Below are 23,562 nucleotides of genomic sequence, written 5' to 3' on the forward strand. Positions count from 1 at the left end.
ATCTTCATTTGCTTCATACACATCACTTTCTTCCCTCATATAATCTTCATATTCTTCCGCAGATAAATTGTCTAGATGAAACAGGTACTGATACTTCATGCAATTGTGCTCTTGATGATCAATGACAAAGCATTTGTCACAGATTTTCTTGGGTTGTAAATCCCAATGATAACGGATCCAAACATCTTTATCTCCTAAGGTTTTCCACCATCCTCCCCTGTATAAAGGTTTTTTGAGATCCATTTCCACTCTGGCTTTCACTGTGTTTCCATATCTTGGCCTACAGTTTTCTGGTTTTGCCCATATCTTCTTGCCCATAAATTCAATAGCTTCATCTATGACAGTGCGGTTCATGTGCTCTAGTTTTAGGTACTTGAACTGCAAGTTGAATTCTTGATGAGTAAAAACATAGTCTTTTGCTGAGGTGCATGCTACGAACTTCTGAATGGTGAATAAAGCTTCTCCTATTAGCCAAGGACCATTTCTGATAACTTCATCTCGTTCTTCATCATTATTCAGTCTGACCAACATGAGATTGTGCCCCATAACTCTGATTTCTTGTTTCTGTAACCCCTCCATAAAGAGTTTATTTCCTCTCTAATAGTTCTCATATCAATCTTATCTTTGAACATAAGTTTTCCCATAATTGCAAAAGACCATGCTTCTGTTGCTGCATTGATAGTTTGTGGAGATCCAACAGTTCTTCTTTTCTCAGTTGGGACTTGGATGGTTGCATTTATGAGTTTCCTAGATAACTCATTGATTTTGTTTGCACGATGATTTGAACTTTCAGCCATATCGAAGAGAGAAATATGCTCTTGATTGAAATTTTTGATGCTGCACAAGGTTTGTTTTATGCTTCTGGATTTTCTGTTTCAGATATCTCTATATATAGTTGCACAAGAGATTTTTTGAGGTAAATGGCAATCTCGAGTATACAGTTGGAGATCTTTGACAAATGGTTGAGAGTAGGACGAACAATATCTTGTATTTTTTGGTTTGTTATGAGAATTATTTTCATTAATGACTGGGGAGGACTTTCTATAAATAGCATACAGATTATGAATTTTTTGATTTTTTATATGGGTGGCATTGATATAGGGACCATGCAGTAATTGTAGTAACTAATTGACTGTTTAAACAGAAGTTTTCTGTTTTTACGGAAGTTACTCACCAAGATTTTAAGAGGGAATTGAGTTGTATGAAAATTTTCAAACTGAAAGATTCTGATGTGAAATCTATGATTATCCTGAAGTTTTCTGATTGAGATGTATTCATTTGATTAATGACTGAAGTAGTCAGTCTACTACTACTATGAACAATCACTATTATGTTAGTGATTAGCACCACTGTTATCCAAAGAGCTGTATTTCCAAGAGAAAACATCCTGAAAACTCAACCAATGGTATCCCACAAGTAATTTATTGAAAGACCTGCAAAGGTAAATAACCGAAAGACTATTCCTTGAAAGAAAGAACAAAGAAGAGGTTAGAAAAATCACCCGAAAGAGCACAATCCAGAGGAAGGAACTAACTAGATCATGACCAAGAAAATAAAAACTAGAAGTAAACGAAAGCACAGAGACAGAGGTAAAGAGAAAAACAAATTCATAAGAAAAGAAATCTAGATTCCACTGGATGATTCCACAAGATTCAATGAAAAACTAAAAAATCAGATTAAAAATTATGCAGTTTAGATTGAAAGAAAAAGAAAGAAATCACCGATTTCCCAAAAAGAGTTGACTCAAAAAGGTCTCCCGATTCTCAGAGCATTTCTTTTGCGTTAAGAAACAGTTTGTTGATCTTGTGCAAAAATTCTGGACTGCAATTTAATCACACTTTAGATCTTGGACTCAACCCGCTAGTCATCGTATCCCATTCTTCCAACTATGAGTCCATGCCTGGATTTCGCTCCCACTTTTGGTTCTGGTTCTAGTTCGAGTAGTAACCTAGACAAATCGGACCGGTTAACACCCCATTTGCGACCTCTCTTATTCCGGGCGTGGGCCATACACTTAATTGTCCGATTAACTATTTTTTTTTATTAATAAAAAATTTGGTGTTGACGAGATTCGAACTCAGGTTACTGGTATAATCACCCAATGATTTTACAGGTGAACTCAGGTCACTGGTCAGATTAACTAGGGATTAACACCCTTTGCTCTTCGATCCAACGGTTTTCACAATGTATTGCATCAAACTTTGATAGGCCTCAAAACTCTTCGAATAAATATTCCTCATCATATAGTTGCGCCGCTTTATTCCCCTGTTCATAAAAATCTCCAAAAAGGAAAGATTTTAATTTTCAGTCTTCTTAAATACTCTCGATCTCTTAGCAAAAAGTCCCAAGTTTTAGCTGAGTTGAGAAGAAACAATGGTTTTCTACTTCAGTACACGATCGGAATCAGGAGGGGAGCTCACAATTTTCATGGGTCTTGATAAACATGAGAATGAAGACCTTATCAAATACGGCTTCCCTGAAGATATCTGGTAATCTAAACTAAATAAAAATCTATTTTTTTTCTTCTGTTTTTCACCGAATTTAGTGACCTAAATTTATGTTTATTATTTCAGATTTTGAAATTGTTTAGGTTAAATTGAATTGGGTTAGCTGAATATTGTTGAATTTGCTTCCAAAAGAGGGGTTAATCTGTGATTGTAAACTTGGATTTCATTAGACATAAATAGTAGTAGCATAATAAATCAAGAAATTTGTCGGTGTTTGTTATAATCAACTTGAAGTTAGTTCTAGTTTATAATTTTAGGGTTCATACCCTGATTGATAGATTGCCGGGCTTTTGTATTCAGTAATCAAGGAGTTTTATGCCATAATTTTGCTGTTTTTTTATTTTTATCAACGCTTACTGGTTAAGGTCTATTATGAAACTAGTAATATGTATCCTCTTCGTCTTTGAACCGACAGTAACATGAGTATAGTGGTAAGTGATTAAGTTTCTGGAATTGCACCACGGAAACTGCTAGTTTTATCCTTGTCGGGTTTGTGGGTGAGTCTGGACTATAAAGTTTTCATATTGTCGGTCAGTACTGAGAATTAACTGCAACATGTCATTAGCTTTTGTGCGATTTGCATAAGCATCCTTTTGCTCATGTGAAGAATCATCACCAGGAACACCAGTGTTAACCTCAATTATAACGAACTTGTAGCCGTGAGGGATGAATATGCAGGATAGACAAAAGCTAATGCAAGATTTTAACTGTTTTCTTGTAACTTGAACACAGTTATTTGTTGTTATTCTTATTAATATCTGTGCTGTTTTTATGTCATGGAATTTGCATAACGGGGATTTTGGGTCATTGTAGGTTCCATGTAGATAAAATGTCATCTGCTCATGTTTATCTAAGATTGAGAAAAGGCCAGACAATGGATGATATCAGCGAAGATGTACTTCAAGACTGTGTTCAGCTTGTCAAAGCCAATTCCATCCAAGGCAAGTCTGAAGTCTGATAATGCTATGATTTTATTTTCTTTCTTTTGATTTTGTAATGTGAAAAGTGAGTTTCGACTGTACATAACATGAGATCCATCGATAGATCTTAGTGGCCTGTGAGAGATTTCTTTTGGAATCAAGTAGTTAAGAACCGTGATTAAGGAAGAGCAAGTATCTAAATCTTCTGAGAAGGATTGTTTTAATAGGGATTCTCAATTTAATATAATGTCTACCAAGGCTTCTCAAGTTAAGGCACACTTGTATGATATCCAAACTGAGACCACCTACCAAGGCTTCACACTTGAAAAGATGGAAAAACAATATTATGGATACAATATACACGCACTAGCCAGGAGTATTTCATTTTGTTTGACCATCTACATCGAGTTTATTGTGGTAGAAACATATTGGCTTTGTATCTCATGCTTTTTTGTTACTTGGCAGGCAACAAGGTCAATAATATTGATGTTGTCTATACGCCTTGGTCTAACTTGAAAAAGACGGCTTCTATGGATGTTGGGCAAGTTGGTTTCCACAATACTAAGATGGTTAGTTCTTCTATATTTTTGAAGTTATTTTACTTTTGAGTATTTTGTTAGTACATATATCTGCCATTCGTCTCTATCTTTAAGTTGATATGGACTAATTGATCGAGTGAAGTAGATTAGTTAAAGTAAAGTAATGATTTTCATATCTCATGTGTAGGTGCGCACTGTGAGAGTAGACAAACGCAACAATGATATAGTTAATAGGTTGAACAAGACCAAGGTGGAAAGGAAAACCGACTTAAAAGGTAATTATGCAAACTCTTAATAATCTTTTCCCTTCGGTAATTATGCAGACTCTTTATAATCTTTTCCCTTAGGTGTAGACATTACGCTGCCTTGACCTTTAAATTTATGAGTTGGAGCTGCTTTCTCTGGAAATGCTTTTTAGCTTTTTAAAGTTTACATATGTTATTCTTTTCGTAGTACTTGATGCACTTACTTTGATCTCTTCTTTACATTGATCTTTTTTTTTTGTATTTTATTGGCTTATTTAGATTTGTTTTCCGCGTTTTTGACTTGGTGTTGAGTAGATTAACCGAACAAAGACACACATGCAATTTCATACTCTTTTCTTTCCTTTTCTGAGAACAATTGCTAAGTACTTCAATTGGTGGCTGATGTGGAAAGATAAATATTATTAGTATATTATGGATTAAAGCCCACCCCAGCTTCCTTTTCAGGTGGTCAACCATTGTGGTATAATCACCACAAGACCTAGCATTATTCTCTTGCAGAAGCTAGTCACAAATTTCGACCATTTATGCGTTCTTACTTTTTACACAGCTTTCTTCTTAATGGTGTTCTAATCAGTCTAATTTTATTTAAGCAGCTGAACGAGAGGCAGTCGATGCAGCAGAAAGAACGGAAAAAAAACATCAGCAGAGAGATAAAGTAAGTTGATCCTATCTCTTCCTCATCCTATCCGAAGTGATTACTCACCGGTTCTATTGAAATATCCATTTTCTTCTATATGGATCAGTTACCTTCTTGGTTGATCTGGTTTAAAATCTGAACTTGTTAAATGATGTTTACTTTTTGCAGAAACGGCATGAAGATTTGGAGAGGCTAGAGAAAGAGAAGCAGGCAGAGCTTAGGAGCTACAAGGGTTTGATGGTATCAGAAAACATGACTTCAAACAAGCAAATTGCATCTGGAAACAAGTCCATGCAGGAAATGGAGGAAGATTTCATGTGATGCGAGGCACGCACCTATGTACACTAGCTAACAGAGTTAGATTTTTTCCTTAACACGAGCGAACCGAGCCGACACCTCTGGTCGAATATTTTGGTAAGTGAAAATCACAATTAAGAATAAAGGATCTAAGTCTGTAGGTTTTGTCGTACATGGTTGAATCAAAAATAGGACTCAGGTTACGTGAAACACTATATTTGGTGAGCTTCACCAGCTGGTTGGTGGAGAAAATAAACTTATGAAAAGTTCTGTAATGAGGGCTGTCATTGCAAGCTAAGATTATATTGAATATTTTCCGATTTGTTGAGGGATCAGAATCTCTGGTATTTCTAGCAGTATATATCTATTCAGATTCTCAGATATGATTTTGATTTTTAGTTTCTGTTCCTTGCAATCTTTTTTGGTGTCAATTTAATTTCAATTGTTTGATTCCACTCGAAGTTAAGCACAAGCAAGTTGCTGCTAATTCTTTTTGACATCCAAACCACCAAAAAGGTATATTAAGGATTGAACACAAAATTACATGGATGCTTAGTTCTCAGAACTCGGTTAAACAAAATGAAGAGTTGCTGGAACCAAGTCTGTCAAGTTAGTCCCTTAAAGCATTACCATCCCTTTTTACAAAGATGAACCTAAATTTCCTGCAAGCATCTAGCTTAGTATTTCCAGTCATTCATAATACCCATGTTCTCCCATCTAATTACATCAAAAAAGATCACTGAATCAAAGACATTCTTACTTGAAATGCTTGAATAATCATTGCAAATCAATTGTTCTGGAATACTGCATTAGTTACCTCCTTCAGATTTTTGCAACCCAAAATCTCCATTTCTCCACCCAGGTCAAGAGATGCAAGAGATTTCTGGGCTGATTTTGGAACGATACATCTTCTGTACCCCAATTTGGAAACAGCATTCACCCTCTTCTCCATTCTTGAAACTACACGAAGTTCACCACCAAGGCCAATCTCTCCTATGAATGCAACATCATTTGGAATAGAGACCTCCAAGAAACTGCTGCAAATTGCAGCAGCTATTGCAAGATCACCAGAAGTCTAGGACATTTTAAAACCACCAACGACATTCACATAAATGGTACTCTCCTGGAGCTTCAAACCTGCCTGCTTCATAAGAATGCCAGTGATCATCTCGACTCTTTTCTGATTGGCCCCAGTAACACTCCCTGAAGACTTCAAGCCAGGAGAACATAATGCTTGAATTTCAATGAGGAAAGTTCGAGACCCGTCAATAACTACAGCAATAGCAAGTCCAGGTAGAACATCAAAATCAAAGTACTGCTCACTCAAGAAAATCTCACTAGGGTTTGCAACAGCTTGCAAGCCAGATTGTGACATTTCAAATACTCCAAGCTCATCTGTGGAACCAAAGCGGTTTTTCACTGATCGAAGGAAACGATGAGATGAGTACGTCTCGCCTTCCATATACAAAACAACATCTACAATATGCTCTGATACACGAGGACCCGCTATTTCTACACTTTTTGTCACATGCCCTATTAGAAAAACAGGCACATTAGTGCTTTTCGCATACCTTAACAATGCAGACGTGCATTCCTTTACCTGCATTATACCTCCTGCACTTCCAGTCACTCCATCCAAATACATTGTCTGAATAGAATCAACAATAAGTCCCCGAGGAGAAAGCAAATGCGCCTTCTGCAATATATCCTCAATATCAGTACCAGAGTATAAAAACAGTTCTTTTGTTGCAATTCTCATACGATCAGCTCGGTTACCGATTTGCTCTACACTTTCTTCACCTGAGACATACACAACTGGAGCTGGCTGACCAAAATCACCCTCTTCAGTGAGCATCGCAGCAATCTGCAATATTAATGTACTTTTCCCCACACCAGGATCACCACCAACTAAAACCAAAGAACCTGGCACAAGACCACCTCCAAGAACCCTGCCTGCTTCAGCTCCAAAAAGTCCAGACAATGGGATTCTCCAAGTCATCTGATTTATCCCCTTATTCACATCTGTCAATCTCTGAGGTAACACTTCGTCGCATTTCCGTGGTACCCATGATTTCCTCATCTTACTATCTTCAACAGCAACATCAATCGACGAAATTCGAGTCATCGTACCCACTTCATCACAAGACTGACATTTCCCCCACCATTGTGAAGTTGAATTTCCACAATTTGAACATACCCAACACACTTTAGCCTTCCCAGTCTTCCCATTGGTCTTCTTTGACCCAAAATCTTGCCCCTTTGATCCAAAATCTTGCCCCTTCGACTTGAACCCAGAAATACCCACTCCTTGAGCATCACTTTTTGGTGATACAGCAACCGATTCATTAACAACTGAATCAGAACTAGAACACTTCGAATCATTACCACCACCATCATCATCATTATCATTATCATCGATTTTTTGATTTAATGGTTCAAGAATCGTTCTAGGAACAAGGGTTTGAGTTACAGGATCGAACACATATTTAGGGTTCGGATCATCGTCAGAATCATCACTTGATTTTGAAAAAAAACGTTTCTGGGTGAAATCGATACTTGTTGGATTAAGGTGGGGAAGAGAATGAGAGTGATTTGAAGAGACGATGGGATGATTTGAAAGTAATTTGGGTTCAGGGAGATTGAGAAGTTGTCTATGGCGATAGAGATTTCGGAGGCATTTCATGTCTAGGGTTTTTCGGGGTTTTGTTGTCGGAAGTGAGAGAGAACAGACTTGTGGTTGCCGGTTCAGGGCTTAAAGGGAAGGAGCCTTAAGTTTATTTTATAGGTCCAAAAACTATAGGACATGGCTCAGTCAAGGGGTCTTTAACCGAACCATTTCGTAGGGTCAAGAAACATGGGGTGTCCTCGATTAGGGGAAATTATACGTGGTGGGTTTTGGATGGTGTCCGTACACGGATAGGGTGCGTAGTTTACCAAAAGTAAATAGTAAAAAAAATATCTTATTTCAGAGAGGTGAGAATACGTGGTGGTTTTCAAGTGGAGTACCATCTTTTTAGCCTGCTCATTAGCTAACCCCTATTAACCACCTATAACAGATTTCTTTTAAAAAAATATCAAAGAAAGGGCAAAGGAATAAGGACATTCTTGCTCTGTTTTACCAGGCTTCCATTTATGCTCAGCAAGTCCCTTTCATACTTTCATTTCTTCTACTTTCTGTTTTGGGTGTTAGCTTGTAATACTGGTTTGAATTGAAACAAAGCAAATTTTAGAGCCGTGCAAGATTCACCAAAATTTGCACGGCAAAATCTCCCGAGAGAGAATCGCGCGTTAGAGACTCCATGATTCTAGCATTTGGATGATAAAAACGTAAAGTGGATCCTACCACATGAGTCTATCAGTGTAAAACTCAGGATTTTTGTTTCGGTCAATTTAGAGTTATTCTTCAGATTGAGAGTCTTAAACAGGGTTTGCATGACCTTGTGCTAAATACCTCGGAATGCCCTTTTTTCCAGAAAAAAGATGATAAAAAAAATTCACGCGTATAGGTTATATATTTTCCAAATAAAATCTATCGTATAACATTGAGATGAAGTAATTTATACCGCACAATTCCATTACTAATTCTATGAATCTGGATGATCGTAGCAAATGTGTTCATATAAGAACTTGCCTAACAATCTGGACTGAAAGTAATTTACCGAGGTTTCTATCATTTTCGACAAAAGTATGATTGAAGTGGATTTGTTCACGACGAAATTTTATTTATTTAATGAAATTATGAAAAGATGCATGATGTCTTTACATATTAGTTTAATTTCAATATTTGAATTTCACAGTTTATTATTTAAAATCTATTGTATAACATTGAGATGAAGTAATTTATACCGCACAATTCCATTACAATTCTATGAATTTGGATGAACGTAGCAAATGTGTTCATATAGAAACTCGCCTAACAATCTGGATTGAAAAGTAATTTATCCTGGAGGTTTCCAACATTTTCGAAAAAAGTATGATTATAACGAATTTGTTCAAGGCGAAATTTTATTTATTTAATGAAATTATGAAAAGATGCACGATGTCTTTATATATTAATTTAATTTCAATATTTGAGTTTCACTGTTCATTATTTGCATTTCATCTGTGGGTCGACAGTGTAAACTTAAAGAACAATTCAATTGATTTGCTCATTGTATGTCTGAGTGCACCATCACTCCCTCGAGTACTAAACTATCCAACTACTCATAATAAAATATTGCTCTGCCTGCAAATGTGTTTTTTTCCGTCTACTGTAACCAAAACTAACCATTGTATAGACATCATCTACACTAAGCTTTTTATTGACAGGTCTATAATTAGATTTCAGAAAGGCGATATTATAGGAGATCATTTTGAATTTTCTCCATTATTTTGGGTAAGCTTATCTTCATAGTTTAAAGTTCTAATAGATTGTTTCTTTAGGTTTTCTTTCAGTTTTTGGTTGAGATATTTCAATTCATTCGTGGGATTATGGTTTCTAATAAAAAAATTTATCTGTTTGGGTTAATAGTATAATGTTTTGTTCGAGGTCTTCTTTCGGTGATTCTGGCTGTCAGAAATATATTTTTAACTCTTGCACTTGAATTATTTGTTAAATTGCTTCAGCAAAAAAGTGTTTGTAGTTTAAATTAATGGTCTATCAGTTGTTATATGATTTTGCATCAGTCTTTGTATTTGGTTCCTATGATGAACCGAAAAATTACGCCTTTGGCTCGCTGCCCCGCATGCCAGAACTTCCCCGATGCGCCATGATGAAGCTACGATCCGGGCCTTAAATCTAGGAAAATGCACGTTCATTTGCCCTTGCAAGCTTGCTCGAGGAGCATGATGCATCTATTTTAGCTTCCACACTGTTCCAACTTACCCTTTGAAAAGCGGGGGTACAACAACCACACCCAACAATTTGATTAGCAATCTGTATGGACAAACTCCAATACACTTTCTAGAGAATCAACTAGACAGTCAGACTCAATCTAGAGAAAAGTATATCAAAGAGTTTTTATCTCAATCTCTCGATTTGATTTTTACTCAAGCAAATAGAAATCTGCGAGTCTTTATCAAAGAGAGATAACTTGGATGGTACCAAAGACCAATATCCAAGTGTCAATCCATTTAAATCAACAACCAAAAGGTCAGATATTCTAATTGATTGAACAACACACAACCTGTGATATATCAATTATATAAACAAATATAGTGCAGAATAGAAATAGCACAGACACCAGAATTTTGTTAACGAGGAAACCGCAAATGCAGAAAAACCCCGGGACCTAGTCCAGATTGAACACACACTGTATTAAGCCGCTACAGACACTAGCATACTCCAAACTAACTTCGGTCTGGACTGTAGTTGAACCCCAATCAATCTCACACCGATCCAAGGTACAGTTATGATCCTACGCCTCTGATCCCAGCATGATGCTACGTACTTGATTTCCTTAGATGATCTCACCCACAACTAAGAGTTGCTACGACCCAAAGTCAAAGACTTTAATAAAAAAATCTGTATCACACAGAAAAATCTACGGCAATAGATAAATCCGTCTCCCATGAATATACCTACGAGTTTTTGTTCCGTATTTTGATAAATCAAGGTGAACAGGAACCAATCAATAACCCGGACTTATATTCCCGAAGAACATCCTAGTATTATTGATCACCTCACAATAATCTTAATCGACGCAACGAAAAAAGATATTGCGGAATCACAAACGACGAGACGAAGATGTTTGTGACTTCTTTTCTATCTTGCCTATCGGAGATATAACTCTCAAGCCAATTATTTCAATTGTACTCGTAACGATAGAAACAGCAAGATCAGATCACACAACTACGATAAAAGTAGTATCGGCTTGGATTCACAATCCCAATGAAGTCTTTAAGTCGTTAACCTAGTTTAGAAGAAGAAACCAAAGGTTAAAGGAGAATCGACTCTAGCTTAGCACAACTAGTATCACACAGAAGGTGTGGGGATTAGGTTTCCCAGTTTCTAGAGTTCTCCCTTATATAGTCTTTCAAATCAGGGTTTGCAATCAATGTTAGCTAGGTAACAAAGGATTCATTATTCACCATTAGATGAAAACCTGATTAGATTCAAGATAATATTTCTCAACCGTTGGATTGAAAACTTAGCTTGTTACACACAAATAAAATGTCCAATTTTGGGTTTATGAAACCGTACCCAAACATTAACATTTGTTGGTTCAATAATAGTTAACCAATGGTTAGCCATATGATCACTTTCATATCAACCATATTCTTCTTCACCATAACTAGTTCAAATGACTCGAATGAACTAGTTAGAGAGTTGTTCAATTGCAAGGAAATCTTATGTAACTACACAAGACACAATCGAAGCAAAAACGGTTTGATTCACTCGAATAGGTTCATGAACTTTATAGCCATAGTTTGCAAAAGCATTCCTTAGTTTATTTAAACATAAGTTCAAGAACAACCGGTTTTAGATATAACCACTCAAGTTCGCCGACTGGGTTCGCGGACTTAAGCTCATGGAAGGAGTACACAAACTCCAGCAGAAATTCTCGGGTTTGAGAACTTCGCCAGTTCGCGGACTTGGCTCACGCCACTTCCATTATCTTGATCAACAAAGTTCGCAAACTTTGGTTCAAGGAATAAGGACTTATACATATATGTGTTTCCACAACAATATTTACATCCTACCAATGGTTATGTAATCTAAACTCTCATTTCAATCATTTGAAACATTCTCAGAGAACGTTATATAGCCGTTATTCACATACCATTTTTCATCAGAGTAATTTCCAAAGTGATTGAAATATTACATGACTTTTGTCACTAGGAAAAGATGAATTTGGCTAAAGCGAAATCTTACCAACACACACTTCGAGAAATAGATATAGGAGATAAACTCGGCTCGAAATAGCAAATGTGTATAATGAAAGTATATATCAAAACGACTTTTGTCTCAGGAGTAGGAGATAGAGTAAATAGACTTTTGAGTGATAGATAAGTTCAAGTATCCACATACCTTTTATTCGATGAAGATCCACCAGTTCCTTGAGTAGTCCTTCGTCTTGTATGATGATTGCCATGGAGTCTTGAGCTCAAGTACACTTTCTATCCTAGTCCGAGACCTTTAGATATATAGGTTAGAAATCAAGACTTATAGTTTTGATCACTAACATTGACAAAAATGTTGAGATAGCAACGCATGCGAGTTCGACCGAGAAATGCTATAACACCCTTGTTCTGCGAAGGGTTCAAAGCCTTAGAGGCTATGGTCGATGCATCTTGGATGCGTCACTGGCTTCCGAGTGATGTCCAGGCATAAGGCATGCTTGGACTTGCACATAGGCCATTGACGTCCTAATTCCATCTCCCTTAGGCTTATGCAAGCTCCGCTAACTTGCATATCGATCTAGCTTACTTTCTAGGCCATGCCCAATGCGCCATTGGTACATGCCTAATTCAAACAACATGATAGGAAGTATGAGCATCCAAGGGATGAAATGCAACTAGCCTCATCAAGTATGGCCACAATCATCTCTTGCATCGAGCTACCGAGCCAGATGATATGAGAGGCCAAAGTGCCGCAATCATCTCTAAATTATATGATATGAGCGACAACATGCTGGACCGCCAATGCTGCAACTCATTGCGGCTGCCTACATACCCTTCCCTACTCTAAAGGATCAAGCACAGACCGTAGTTCATATTGAAGGGACAGGCAACTTAAGCCAACTCGTTTGCAGGGCCGTGGCCAAGCAATAATGGTAATGGCCTAGTCCGTATAGGTCGTTCCGTCAAAATAAATCCAAGTGATGTATGTTTGGTCTGTAATATGGCATAACGATGACCAAGCATCAAATGCCCTCTTCGCGAGGCTACGCAACTATAAATGAGCCTTAGGCATCATTTATACTCTTCCGTCTAAGCTATGAAGCTTACTTGGTACATGGCCCGCATATGTCCCTTCAACCAACTACCCCTCCCTATATATGTTTAAAAGACATTTTTACAACTTTGATTGGGGGACCAAAAATCATTCATCAACTCCCCAATCCGTGATGGCTGCACCTCACCACCCTGGCCAACAACGATGTACGACCGTGATGGATGTACATTCAATTATGGCTCACTTTCCAGTTCTAATGCCCGGACATGACGGCTGAACATTTCCTGAGCCAGGTCCCATGAAGGGGAATGATGGATGTACTTCCGTCTTTGGTCCATAGGCCACTCCAATGTACCGCCGTAGTGGTTGTACATCTCTAAGGCTATCTTACTTGGTGCATGGTCCGTATATGCACCTTCAACCAAGTACCTCTCCCTATATATGCCTTAATGAAATTTCTACAAGTATGGAAAGGAGAGCATATTGACATGCTTGCTTCACTATTCATGGTCGTTGCCATTTATTTCTGAATGACCGACCAAGATGGTTGCTCACTGCCGTTGCCAACTCCGATGTCCAACCATGTTGGTTGTCCGCTGCCAATTCGATGTCCAGCCATGTTGACTGTATGTTTCCAATCCGATGCCAAGCCATGTTGGTTGTCTGTTGCCAACCCAATGTCCAGCCATGTTGGTTGTCCATTTCTAAGGTCAGCCTGCTCTGTCCTATTGCACCATTGTGGTGCGATATTGGCCATAGGCCAATGACCTTCATATTGCGCCACTTTGGCGCTACTTTGTTTTAGGCCATCCTCCCAACTGGCCTAATGCATCATTTGATGCAATATTGGCTCTAGGACAATGTTCCTCTTAATACGCAATGAAGCTTCATCTCAGGCCATGACGCATCTTTTAGCATGCGCCATGCTAAAAACACGGGGTGTTACAATACTCACCCCTTTAAATAATTTCGTCCCCGAAACTCAAAACAAAACTATTGTGGACAATCTCTTCGGTTTTGGATTTCCTGAGCAAAAGCCCCATACCAGATGCTCAGAAATCACGAGTTTCTTCAAGTTGTCATGAACATCATTTTATACCTTCTGAGAAAACGTCCCATACCGCCTGCCCAGGAATCCGAAAAAAGAGTCCACAACGTCACCAAGAATCTCAATTGGCCAGTGCCAAATGATATCTCAACAAGGTATCTTAAATGTGCATCCCATACTACACACTCGGGAATCCATAAGATTCACAAGGTTGGAGATGTCATCGAAATGACAACATTTTAGCGCATGAAGTACCCTGTCTAACATGATCCAGTTTCCCACCGTCCCAGACGGTCATCCAGGTTGCCATTCGTAAGTGGGATGATAACCGGGCCTGACAACGCGTACCCTTGGGCATTTGCCAACGTGTGGGGATGATCAGTCCCATTATCTACCCGCTGTCCCAGACGGCTTTCCGGATATCCACTCATAAGTGGGGTGCCACTTAGGCCAGGCAAACTCACAACAGATGTACAAGCTCAACTCAATTCACATAATAACTGGCATAGCAGTTACAAACTCTTTCCGCGCAAAAGTTGGCTTACTCTCCAAATTTATTTCCCTTTGAAGGAAAAATACTCGTTTGACGAGTCCACTACGCACAGTCCCTAGTGTTTTCTCGGAACTTGGTCTGATACCAACTGTGACAGACCCGAAAATTACGCCTTTGGCGAGTTGTCCCGCATGCCGTAACTTCCCTGATGCGCCATGATGAAGATACGATCCGGTCCTTAAAGCTAGGCAAGTTTCACGTTCATTTTCCCTTGCAAGCATGATGTAGTTTTAATTATGGTAAGAAAGAGTTTGATTCTCGGACTTGTGAAGTTGATTTTAGACTTGAATTATAAGATTAATCTAGTGAATAAAACATAAGATAACGACAATAAAGAGAGAATACTGGGAATCAGGATTTCACCAAACTCTAATTATAGGATTTCAATATTAATTCTTAGACAATTATAGCTCCAAAAACAACAATTATTGACTCTTAATCTTTGCCAAGGTAGATTTTATAAAACATTAATTGTAAATGGTAAGCATGGGTTATCAAAACAATAAAGCTAAGCATAACCCATTAAACTAAATGACAACTAATTAATTTAAAATCATAATTCAATTTATATTAATGAGAAAGTCATAAAAATAATTAAATAATGTTACCACAGTGATGAGAATTGGCTTCCTCCGTCATCCAAGTGATGGGGTTTAGCTCCGCATGGTGAAAACACGCTCAAAATAATTAATCATGCTCAAAAAGGTGTTTTTTTATTGAAGAGAATAAACTGTAGTTACAGAAAGCATTTTGCAAGGAAACTAATGGTCGCTGAAAGTATAAAGAAATTACAGTCAGAAACGATAAAAGATTTTTGTTGTTCAATATAAGACTGCTTCTGCGATGGATTCTGTAAGTCTAATGTGCTTCGTATTCTTGAGTTGTGCAGCAGCGAACCACTTCCTGCAACTTCTGATTCTTCAATTCTCCGGCCTATGCTCTACCCCAAAGTCTCCCCAACTCTCGACAACCCCTATATGGTACTCTACCAACATATATATACTCAACAGGCCGATAAATCCCGAAAATCTCTTCTCTTTTTCTCCACGGCAAGTCACCCGAATATTTGATTCCTTATTTTCTTTCTTTTATTTTCATTCTTACGCAACTTCTCTAGGTTTTGTAAACTTCCCGAGCTTCCATTTGATAGAACCAAATATACAGGGAATATATTCCCTCGTGAACACATGGGATATTTACTTCCCCGCGTTACAACGAAACTTCTCTTTTTATGTGAATGATTCCTTTACCGTCCCTGTTTAACTCTAACAGGATATTTCAAGTAACTTCCCGTGAAAAACTCCAATGAAATCTCGCTGAAGCCTTGTCCAAAGCCGCTCCAGAACTTCGAGTACTTTCTTTCCCTGTTAGCCGAGAACCGATTATCCAGCCCAATTTACTCCGTTAAATATCTTATACCAACTCTGTTTAGACAAGTACAGTCCAACACAACAATGTTTCGTGATTGAATCTATGCCAGACCAGCCCAAAACTCGAACCCTAAAATTCTGTTCGTGACTGCACATTTTTCAGCCAATTTTAGTTTTAAATGGGGAAGATGAAGGTCGCCCCTTAACCAATGATGGAGTGTGAATAGCAATTTGGGTGCCTCTTAGTAATTTGGTTACCCCTTATCCACTTTGGGGTTCCCTTTAGCAATTCTTCTGGGGGTGTAAATATGACTTTTCTGGGGAGTCTCCAACATACATCTGGGGTTCTTGTAGTGCGTCTTCTGGGTGCCTTCAGTAATTTTCTGGGGAGTCTCCAACAATTCTTCCAAGAAGCTTCCGTCTTGATGAATTTTTTCAACGAGGAGTAATTTCTGAAATTGAAGTTCTATTGGGACTATTTGGGGACTACACTATCCATCATACCCTGTAAAGCATAGATGGAGGTACCCATGCATTGGGTAATTCCAGGTAATCACAAGGTTACATATTATGCTGAGTGTCAATTACTCACTAGTTAATATCAGAAGTACTATAATTGGATTGATATTTGTATAAAATCTCTGATGATAAGTAGTTATGAACATGCTTAAAATTATCGATGAATTCCAAACTACCAAAAGGAAGTTCATCATCAGGAAAGGTTCGTAATTACATGGTTTTAAATTAAAACTGTTTACCTTTTTCACTTAACAATTAGCTTTCCTAGTTCTTCATTCTGCAACTAGGTTGAAACAAAAAAGCTTTAGTCATACATGAACTTATATGTGCGGACACTAGTATTGCACAAACATTGTGTATTATCTTTTTTGGTCTGGTCATGTTTTTGAGATCTTTGAAAAGTTGCTAATGTAAGTTATCGGTGTTTGCAGGAAATAGTTGGTTTTGAAGTGCTTTGGCTCAAAGTTGTAGCTGCAATTAGGTATACAATTTCCTAGTTAGTTGCATATTATGTTTGTTATCACTGTAAAATAACATTGCATCTATTTACTGCTGCCATGTAGAACACCGCAAGTCAATTACCTGATTTTGTCATCTTTATCATCTAAGTAAGTAAGTTGTCATATTTGTAAACATTTCTATTTCCTATTGTGATACTTTTTAGTCAACCATCCATTAATGAATCATTTTTATTTGATATTTAAACCTGTCAGGATTTCAAAACCTTTCGATGTAACATTCTTTGGTTCCCATTCTTAATGCTGCATCTGTTCTTGTTTAATCCGGTTGCAAATCGTAGTTAAATTATTAGATCCGTGGGAATGTAGGTCATGAGAACTATCAGATTTAATTACTGGGTATAGGATAAATCAGGGTATTGTAGGGAACTGGGGTATTGTCGGATGAATTAGGGGAACCGGTTTTGACTGGGTCAACAAAGACTAGACCTTTTTTTTTTGTTGCAAAAGTTTAGCAACGACAAAAACTTCTTGCTAAATCTGAACCAGAACAATTATATCCTGTTCTAACAAAAATATCCCGGAATAACTCTAAAGTTAGCAACAGAGTAGCAACAGTTGATATCTGTTACTAAATATTTGTTTGACAACAGTTGTTTTCTGTTGCGACCACCGTTGCTGACCGAAATTAGCAACAAAGCTAGAGTTGTTGCGAAAAACTGCGACAGGGTGTTTAGCAACGGCTAAATCCTGTTGCAAGCCCAGTCAGCAACAGATTTCAATTGTTGCTAAACGTTAAATTTGGTGTAGTGAAGGTTCTCCAGCAAATGTCTCATCTTCTTCGAAATTCATGGCATTCGCAATAAAAGCTTCCCGACCATAGCCTTCTGCTACTGAAAAGGCTGATGATGTGAAAGAAGTAAAGTGCGACCAGAAGCCGAGATCTGGGCAACGTCGAGCTTCCTTCTCGTGCTGGATCAAATACTGAGATCCTCAGCTGTCTGGTCATGGGAAAGGTGTTCCTCCTCGATAAGGGGATACAGATAGAGCAGAGCTAGATGCTTTCCTTCTCTTCTGGCTGTGTCACGACGTTTTCGTATACAGTCCCCGAGACACCATCAAGAATGAACTGATTCCTATGGTCGTGCTGATGTCTCGCGATGTGTCGTTCCCGCTTGCTCCCATGTTCCTGGGTGGTTTGTACCGATTTTCTGGTAAGTGACATCCGTCGCGTGGACGGATCCCATGAGGTTGAAACTTTCCTTCCTGCTAACTTCATTCAGGCATGGGCTTGGGAACGTTTCCCCAAGTATATGCCCTCTCAGCTGAATCCCCTCGTACTTTCTTGGCGAGAAGAGGTTGTTCAAGAGGATGGTTCCAAGTGTCTAGTGACAATAGCCGAGTCTCATCCTCGGATGGCTCTTTACCACAATAAGGGTCATCTTCCAAAGGAAAAGCTCAAGGATTACATTGACAAGGGTGCGGATTTCAATCCTATCACTTATCAGGACAATAACACTGGTTCTCTTCATTATACTTTCGTCATCCAGTCCCGGAGGAGGATATCTTCAGCGGAGATACCTTCGGCTGAGGAGTTCGACATGATTGTTTCTATTTTACCCGAGCATCTTCCCGGCTTCTATGGTGGGAAGTTCTCTTCTGAGGCTTACAATACCATTCGTGTGGCGCGGCATCTAGGGTTTGAACAAAGGGTTCCTTATGACCCTCCTCCTTCTTCGATGGATGAAGATAAGGAGTTCCGGAAGAGCTTTGATCGCTTTATCTCCAAAAGAGGTCTTCGGATGAGAGACCGTACATGCTTCTTTGATTTGTGCCAACCTCAGCTCTGCCGGCATGTAGGTGTTACCAATGAGTAGCTCGGCTATCGTAATAATGCTAATCAGAGTGTGCTGAATCTACTCATCAAAGAGCCATTTGCCCCTCCGGATTTAACCAAGGAATACCTCAAAGAAATGCATGCATCAGTTTGCGTGAAGCTAAACGCCGAGGTTTCCAAGAAGTATAGGCTTTCTTCCAGTAACAAGGGTCGCCCTCTTCGCTCGATAGTTACCAGTTGGGACCCTCCTTCAGGCTCCCCGTATTCTCAAGAAGATAGTAAGGGTATTGCTCTACCTCCATCCGGCTCCAAGAAAAGAAGGTGTGTTCCATCATTGAAGCCTTTGCATATCCCTTCAGTTGCATCTCCTCCTGCTAAGGTATCTTCCTCCTCCTTCGGTTGTCGTTATGATCTAGTTACGCGTTTAGTTTCTGTATGATAGTTTGCCATATTCTTTTAGAACTCTCCGCCTATCGGTTGCAAACCTAGAGGTCTCTTTTCTGAAGAGTACATTAACCTGCCTCTTGACGAATGGAGGGACGATCGGCTGGCTAAGAAGAAGAAGCGGGACGCCGACATGCTGCCTGTTCCGTGATTGCCTTTCATCCGCAATGCTAATGTCTCTCCTCCGTTTTCCATGCAGGCTCCCAAAGTGGGGTCGTCATCCGCGAGCACTTTCATCGAGCTTGTGGAGCGGCAGTTTGGTCGACCAGTTAGTCAAAGTGGTCCCGAGATACTCTCTCCTCGTATGATTCTTCACTCTACTCGTCCCCTAATCGTACAGACAATTAAAGATCCCAATCATCTGATGTAGTTTTTAAAGTGGTAGTAAAGTTCGTCCAACTCGGACTTGATAAGACTTAAAAATAAAAACAAAAAAAATATATATACACGATTGTCACGATATCGATAGGTACTGAGACTCAAGATTCCACCGATTCTCATATTCATGTGGTTCAACTATCAGTTCCAGACAATTATAGCTCATAACATAATAAATATTGACTCTTTATTCTTTGCCAAGGTAGATTTTATAAAAGATTGACTGTAAATCACAAGCATGACGTATCAAAAATACTAAGACCAAGAATACGTCATCAAACAAAATCACAATCAATTAAGAAAAATCATGAATCAATTTAAAATAGTGCAAAAGTCATACATGAATTAAATAAATTTACCACAGGCATAGAGAATGGCTTCATCCGTCATCCCAGTGTTGGGTTTTAGCCCTTCATGGTGAAAACACGCTCAAAATAATAATCCATAGACCAAAAGGTGTTTTATTGAAGAAGAGGTATGAAGCAGCGGGTTTGTAACAGTTATAATTGTTACAGAACCCACTGTTACAGAGAAGACCCTAACAGAAATAATTGTTGCAAAACTGTTACTGTTCGAAAGAAAAGGTGACGGTTCTGTTCTTCTTCTACCTCTCGACTGCTGTTGATGGAACTCGTCTCTACAGCTCTCGTTTTTACTCCGCAACTACCCCCCGACTCTCCACTTTTCCTACGAACCTCAGCCAAACTATATATACACCACAGGACCCAAAATATCAGCGGAAATCTCTTCCACCCTAATTCTTTTTTTTTCTCGGCCAAAAGTCACGGGACTTGTCTATTTCTTCTCTTCTCTACGCGTTTGTAAGTTATCAAACTCTTCCTAGGATAGAAACAAATCTCACGAAGATATCCTAGCCTTATCTCCACATGTAACTTCCATATTTGGAATCAACACAAACCCGTAATAGCTCACCTTCCCTGTTTTATCAAACTACCAAATATACAGAAGATTTCATACCTTCTTTTTGATTCCAATACGTCACTCATCCCTGCCTTGTCGCAAAAAACTCAAACCGATCGGTATACACCTTTATTCTTTTCTCATAAGCCCGATATATATTGTCCCCTGTTTTGTTGAGATTCTGTAGAAATCTTCTCCTTTTTTCGAACCCAATCCAATTACCAATCCTGTTTGGATTTAACAAGCCCAAACCGATCCTTTCCAGCGAGAAAAATCCGACAAAAACTCACCAAACTCGATCCAGCAAATTCATACAGTATGCAGACGCGACACGGACGAGTATAAAATCTTCCCGCCAAATTCGATTTTTCAAATGGGGAACCCCTAACCGAACCGGGGTGTCTTTAGCACTAGGATGCTCTGGGGTGTAATTAACAGTAGGCGCCCCTTATAAATTGAAGTGCCCCATATCCAAATTAGGGGGTCCATTTAGTAATTGTCCTCCGGGTGTGCAAATTTCACTTTTCAAGCCAATTTCGCCGCAAAAGCTTATTTCTCCAAAAACACCTACAAACACATAAATAGTCAAATAAGTACAAAATCGAGCACTAACAATACATGCAATTGAGATCAAAATAGACATATAAATGCGTCTATCAAACACCCCCAAACTTATTATTTGCTAGTCCTCGAGCAAATCAAATCTAGAAAATAAAATCCTAACTCACTATCGCAGGCATCGTCGGTTGCATTTATCGCATGCAACAAGCCTTTAAACCCCTAGGTGGCCCTAGTGGCCGAGTTATAGTCTCGGGCGGGCTTACAAGAGATATACCCACAAAAACTTTACTCCAGACCCTAACTATCTATGCAGAACCTTGGAAGGCACTAAAGAATCTCCTTGGTTGGCATACTTATTGACTATAAGAGGAAGTACCCTGATGCGAAATTCCAATTGTTGTACACGAGTTTGCACTCAAGCATACTAAAATTCATATAAAGTGACAGATCTCTATTCAGAGAGTCGCACTATGGACATCAATATCCGGAGTCAAAAACTAATCACATGGATAGATCAAGAAGATGGATATAGAGAAAAACATTGATGCTTTTGATGTTTACTAAGTGAACGGTGTTTCCCATATCTGTCTGAAGGCCTCCGCCAAAATGAACCTATCCTAATGGATTGAGGTACTAGTCTGACTAATACCAACACACTGGCATATACAAGGGAACCAGTGGTCGATAACCTAACTCTAGGTCAACACAACTGGCATATACAAGGGTACCAGTGGTCGACTTTATTGAATTTATTCCTTTTGGTCAAATGGTCTGGTCTCAATTTCTTTTCTTTTTTTTAATAGTATCCCAATCACTCTAATTCACCCTAGCATTGGTAACAATTTGAATCGTGAGCCCCACCAAATCACTTAGAAAGATATTTAAAAATAAAAATAAAAACAGAAGTGAAAAGGACTCAACGAGATATGGCGAAAATACCATGTTATTTCTAACACCTGAGCTCTGTGCTTTTATGAATAGACTCTTTAGATGTTTCCATCTAATCAGATTGGTTCCTCAACTCCTACAACCAAAATTCTTCCATCCACTTAGATTGGTTAGTGCAATCCTTAATAGGCATAAATTTCTAGGATCTGGAGTTTATTTATTGCGACTAAAAAGTTTCTCTCATACCCCCAAACTTAAATCTAACATTGTCCTCAATGTTCTAAAGATAAAATTAAAAGCATGAACAAGGAGAAATTGTTACCATTTGAAGCAAAAGAGATAAGGAAAGATATTACCGTGTTGCATGAGATTGGGTTACCTCCCAAGAAGTGCTAAGTTTAACGTCTTCAGCCAGACATAAGAAAGGATTAATCACCTCGTATCATAAAGTAATAGCCGAAATATCTGTGGTTCATCAAAACCAAATAGAGCTATCACAAGTAAAAGGAATCTGCAACATGCCAAGAAAATTAACAAATAAAGCGCACCCTTGTCTAGTTTCCTGTTTAAGATAACTACATCTAGCTGTGGTTCAGGTATAGGCTCTATGAAAGAGTTTAGATAAAATATTTTCATGCGCTGGAATTCCTCAAAGCTAAGGTCCGGTTCAGGTATTAGAGTCTGGAAAAACTCAATTAAAAACTTAGAAGCACATAATAATAACCTGAATAATTGTGGATCCTTAAAGTCAATCAATTTTGACTCACACAGCTGACCACAATGAGAGTGGTGGTCTTCCTTAAACAAATGTGTCGACCCTAATCTCCTAAAGTAATTAGGTTCAGTCTCAAAACTTAATAAATGACACATATGAAACTTATACGTTCCCACAATTGGTCGAAAAATATTTGGTGGGAAAACAAAGTCAATCTGGATATCATAGCCAGGGTAAACCACATCAACCAGAGGATGGGTTTCTAACAACTGAACTTCCTTATGGACATCACTAGGTTCAGGAAAACGTGTATGAAGATAATCTTGTAAAATGGTTGAGGCACATATGTCAAGTCGCAAGTGAGGGACCTTTCTAATAGTTAAAGCACATGGAGAATGATAATCACCCCCAAACTTAGAGTTTTCAGTGTCTCTAGAAAGACTAGTCACAACTTCCCTAATTTCAAGGTCATTAGATTCATGAAAATGTTCAATTGATTCTTCTAAGTATGGTTCATCCTCACTCATATCTACGAGTTCACTTTCTTTGTCTAAGACTAATGTTTCTAAATCGCTAGACTCTAAAACAATATTCTCAGGAAAAAACTCGTTCTTCTATACCATTATTAGCTTCATAATCAAAAGGAAATACTACATCGTCTAAAACGGGGGTATCTCTAGTCAAATCCTCGTCCTTTTGAATAGGTGAATGATTATTAAAATTATTTGGATTTGAACTAGAAACATTATGATTATTAAGCTCAATTGGAGTAAAAAATTCCTGATCACTATGCCTACTTATTTCAAATTCTTCGTCAACACTATCCTC

The 23,562-nt window shown here is 38.4% G+C and overlaps 1 protein-coding gene and 1 pseudogene across 1 annotated transcript; one reads left to right on the forward strand and one right to left on the reverse strand.

The window, feature by feature from the left end:
* Positions 1 to 2,271: 2,271 nt before the first annotated feature.
* Positions 2,272 to 5,564, forward strand: LOC113319402 (coiled-coil domain-containing protein 25-like). The gene is made up of 6 exons (XM_026567661.1): positions 2,272 to 2,489; positions 3,321 to 3,448; positions 3,893 to 3,996; positions 4,154 to 4,241; positions 4,826 to 4,887; positions 5,038 to 5,564. The coding sequence occupies exons 1-6, from the start codon at positions 2,374 to 2,376 to the stop codon at positions 5,188 to 5,190; spliced, it is 651 nt and encodes a 216-aa protein (XP_026423446.1). The 5' UTR covers positions 2,272 to 2,373; the 3' UTR covers positions 5,191 to 5,564.
* Positions 5,565 to 5,665: 101 nt separating this feature from the next.
* Positions 5,666 to 7,904, reverse strand: LOC113317712 (annotated as a pseudogene).
* Between the last annotated feature and the right edge of the window lie 15,658 nt (positions 7,905 to 23,562).

This window comes from Papaver somniferum, chromosome 10 (genome assembly GCF_003573695.1).
Source record: "Papaver somniferum cultivar HN1 chromosome 10, ASM357369v1, whole genome shotgun sequence".
NCBI lineage: Eukaryota > Viridiplantae > Streptophyta > Magnoliopsida > Ranunculales > Papaveraceae > Papaver > Papaver somniferum.

What these genes read in the sequence shown, in the direction of transcription:
- LOC113319402 (XM_026567661.1), top strand. Translation starts at nt 2,374, where the DNA reads ATGGTTTTCTACTTCAGTACACGATCGGAATCAGGAGGGGAGCTCACA. An exon ending in GGCTTCCCTGAAGATATCTG is followed by an intron (nt 2,490 to 3,320) that starts GTAATCTAAACT and finishes GGGTCATTGTAG; the next exon opens with GTTCCATGTAGATAAAATGT. An exon ending in GTTTCCACAATACTAAGATG is followed by an intron (nt 3,997 to 4,153) that starts GTTAGTTCTTCT and finishes TCTCATGTGTAG; the next exon opens with GTGCGCACTGTGAGAGTAGA.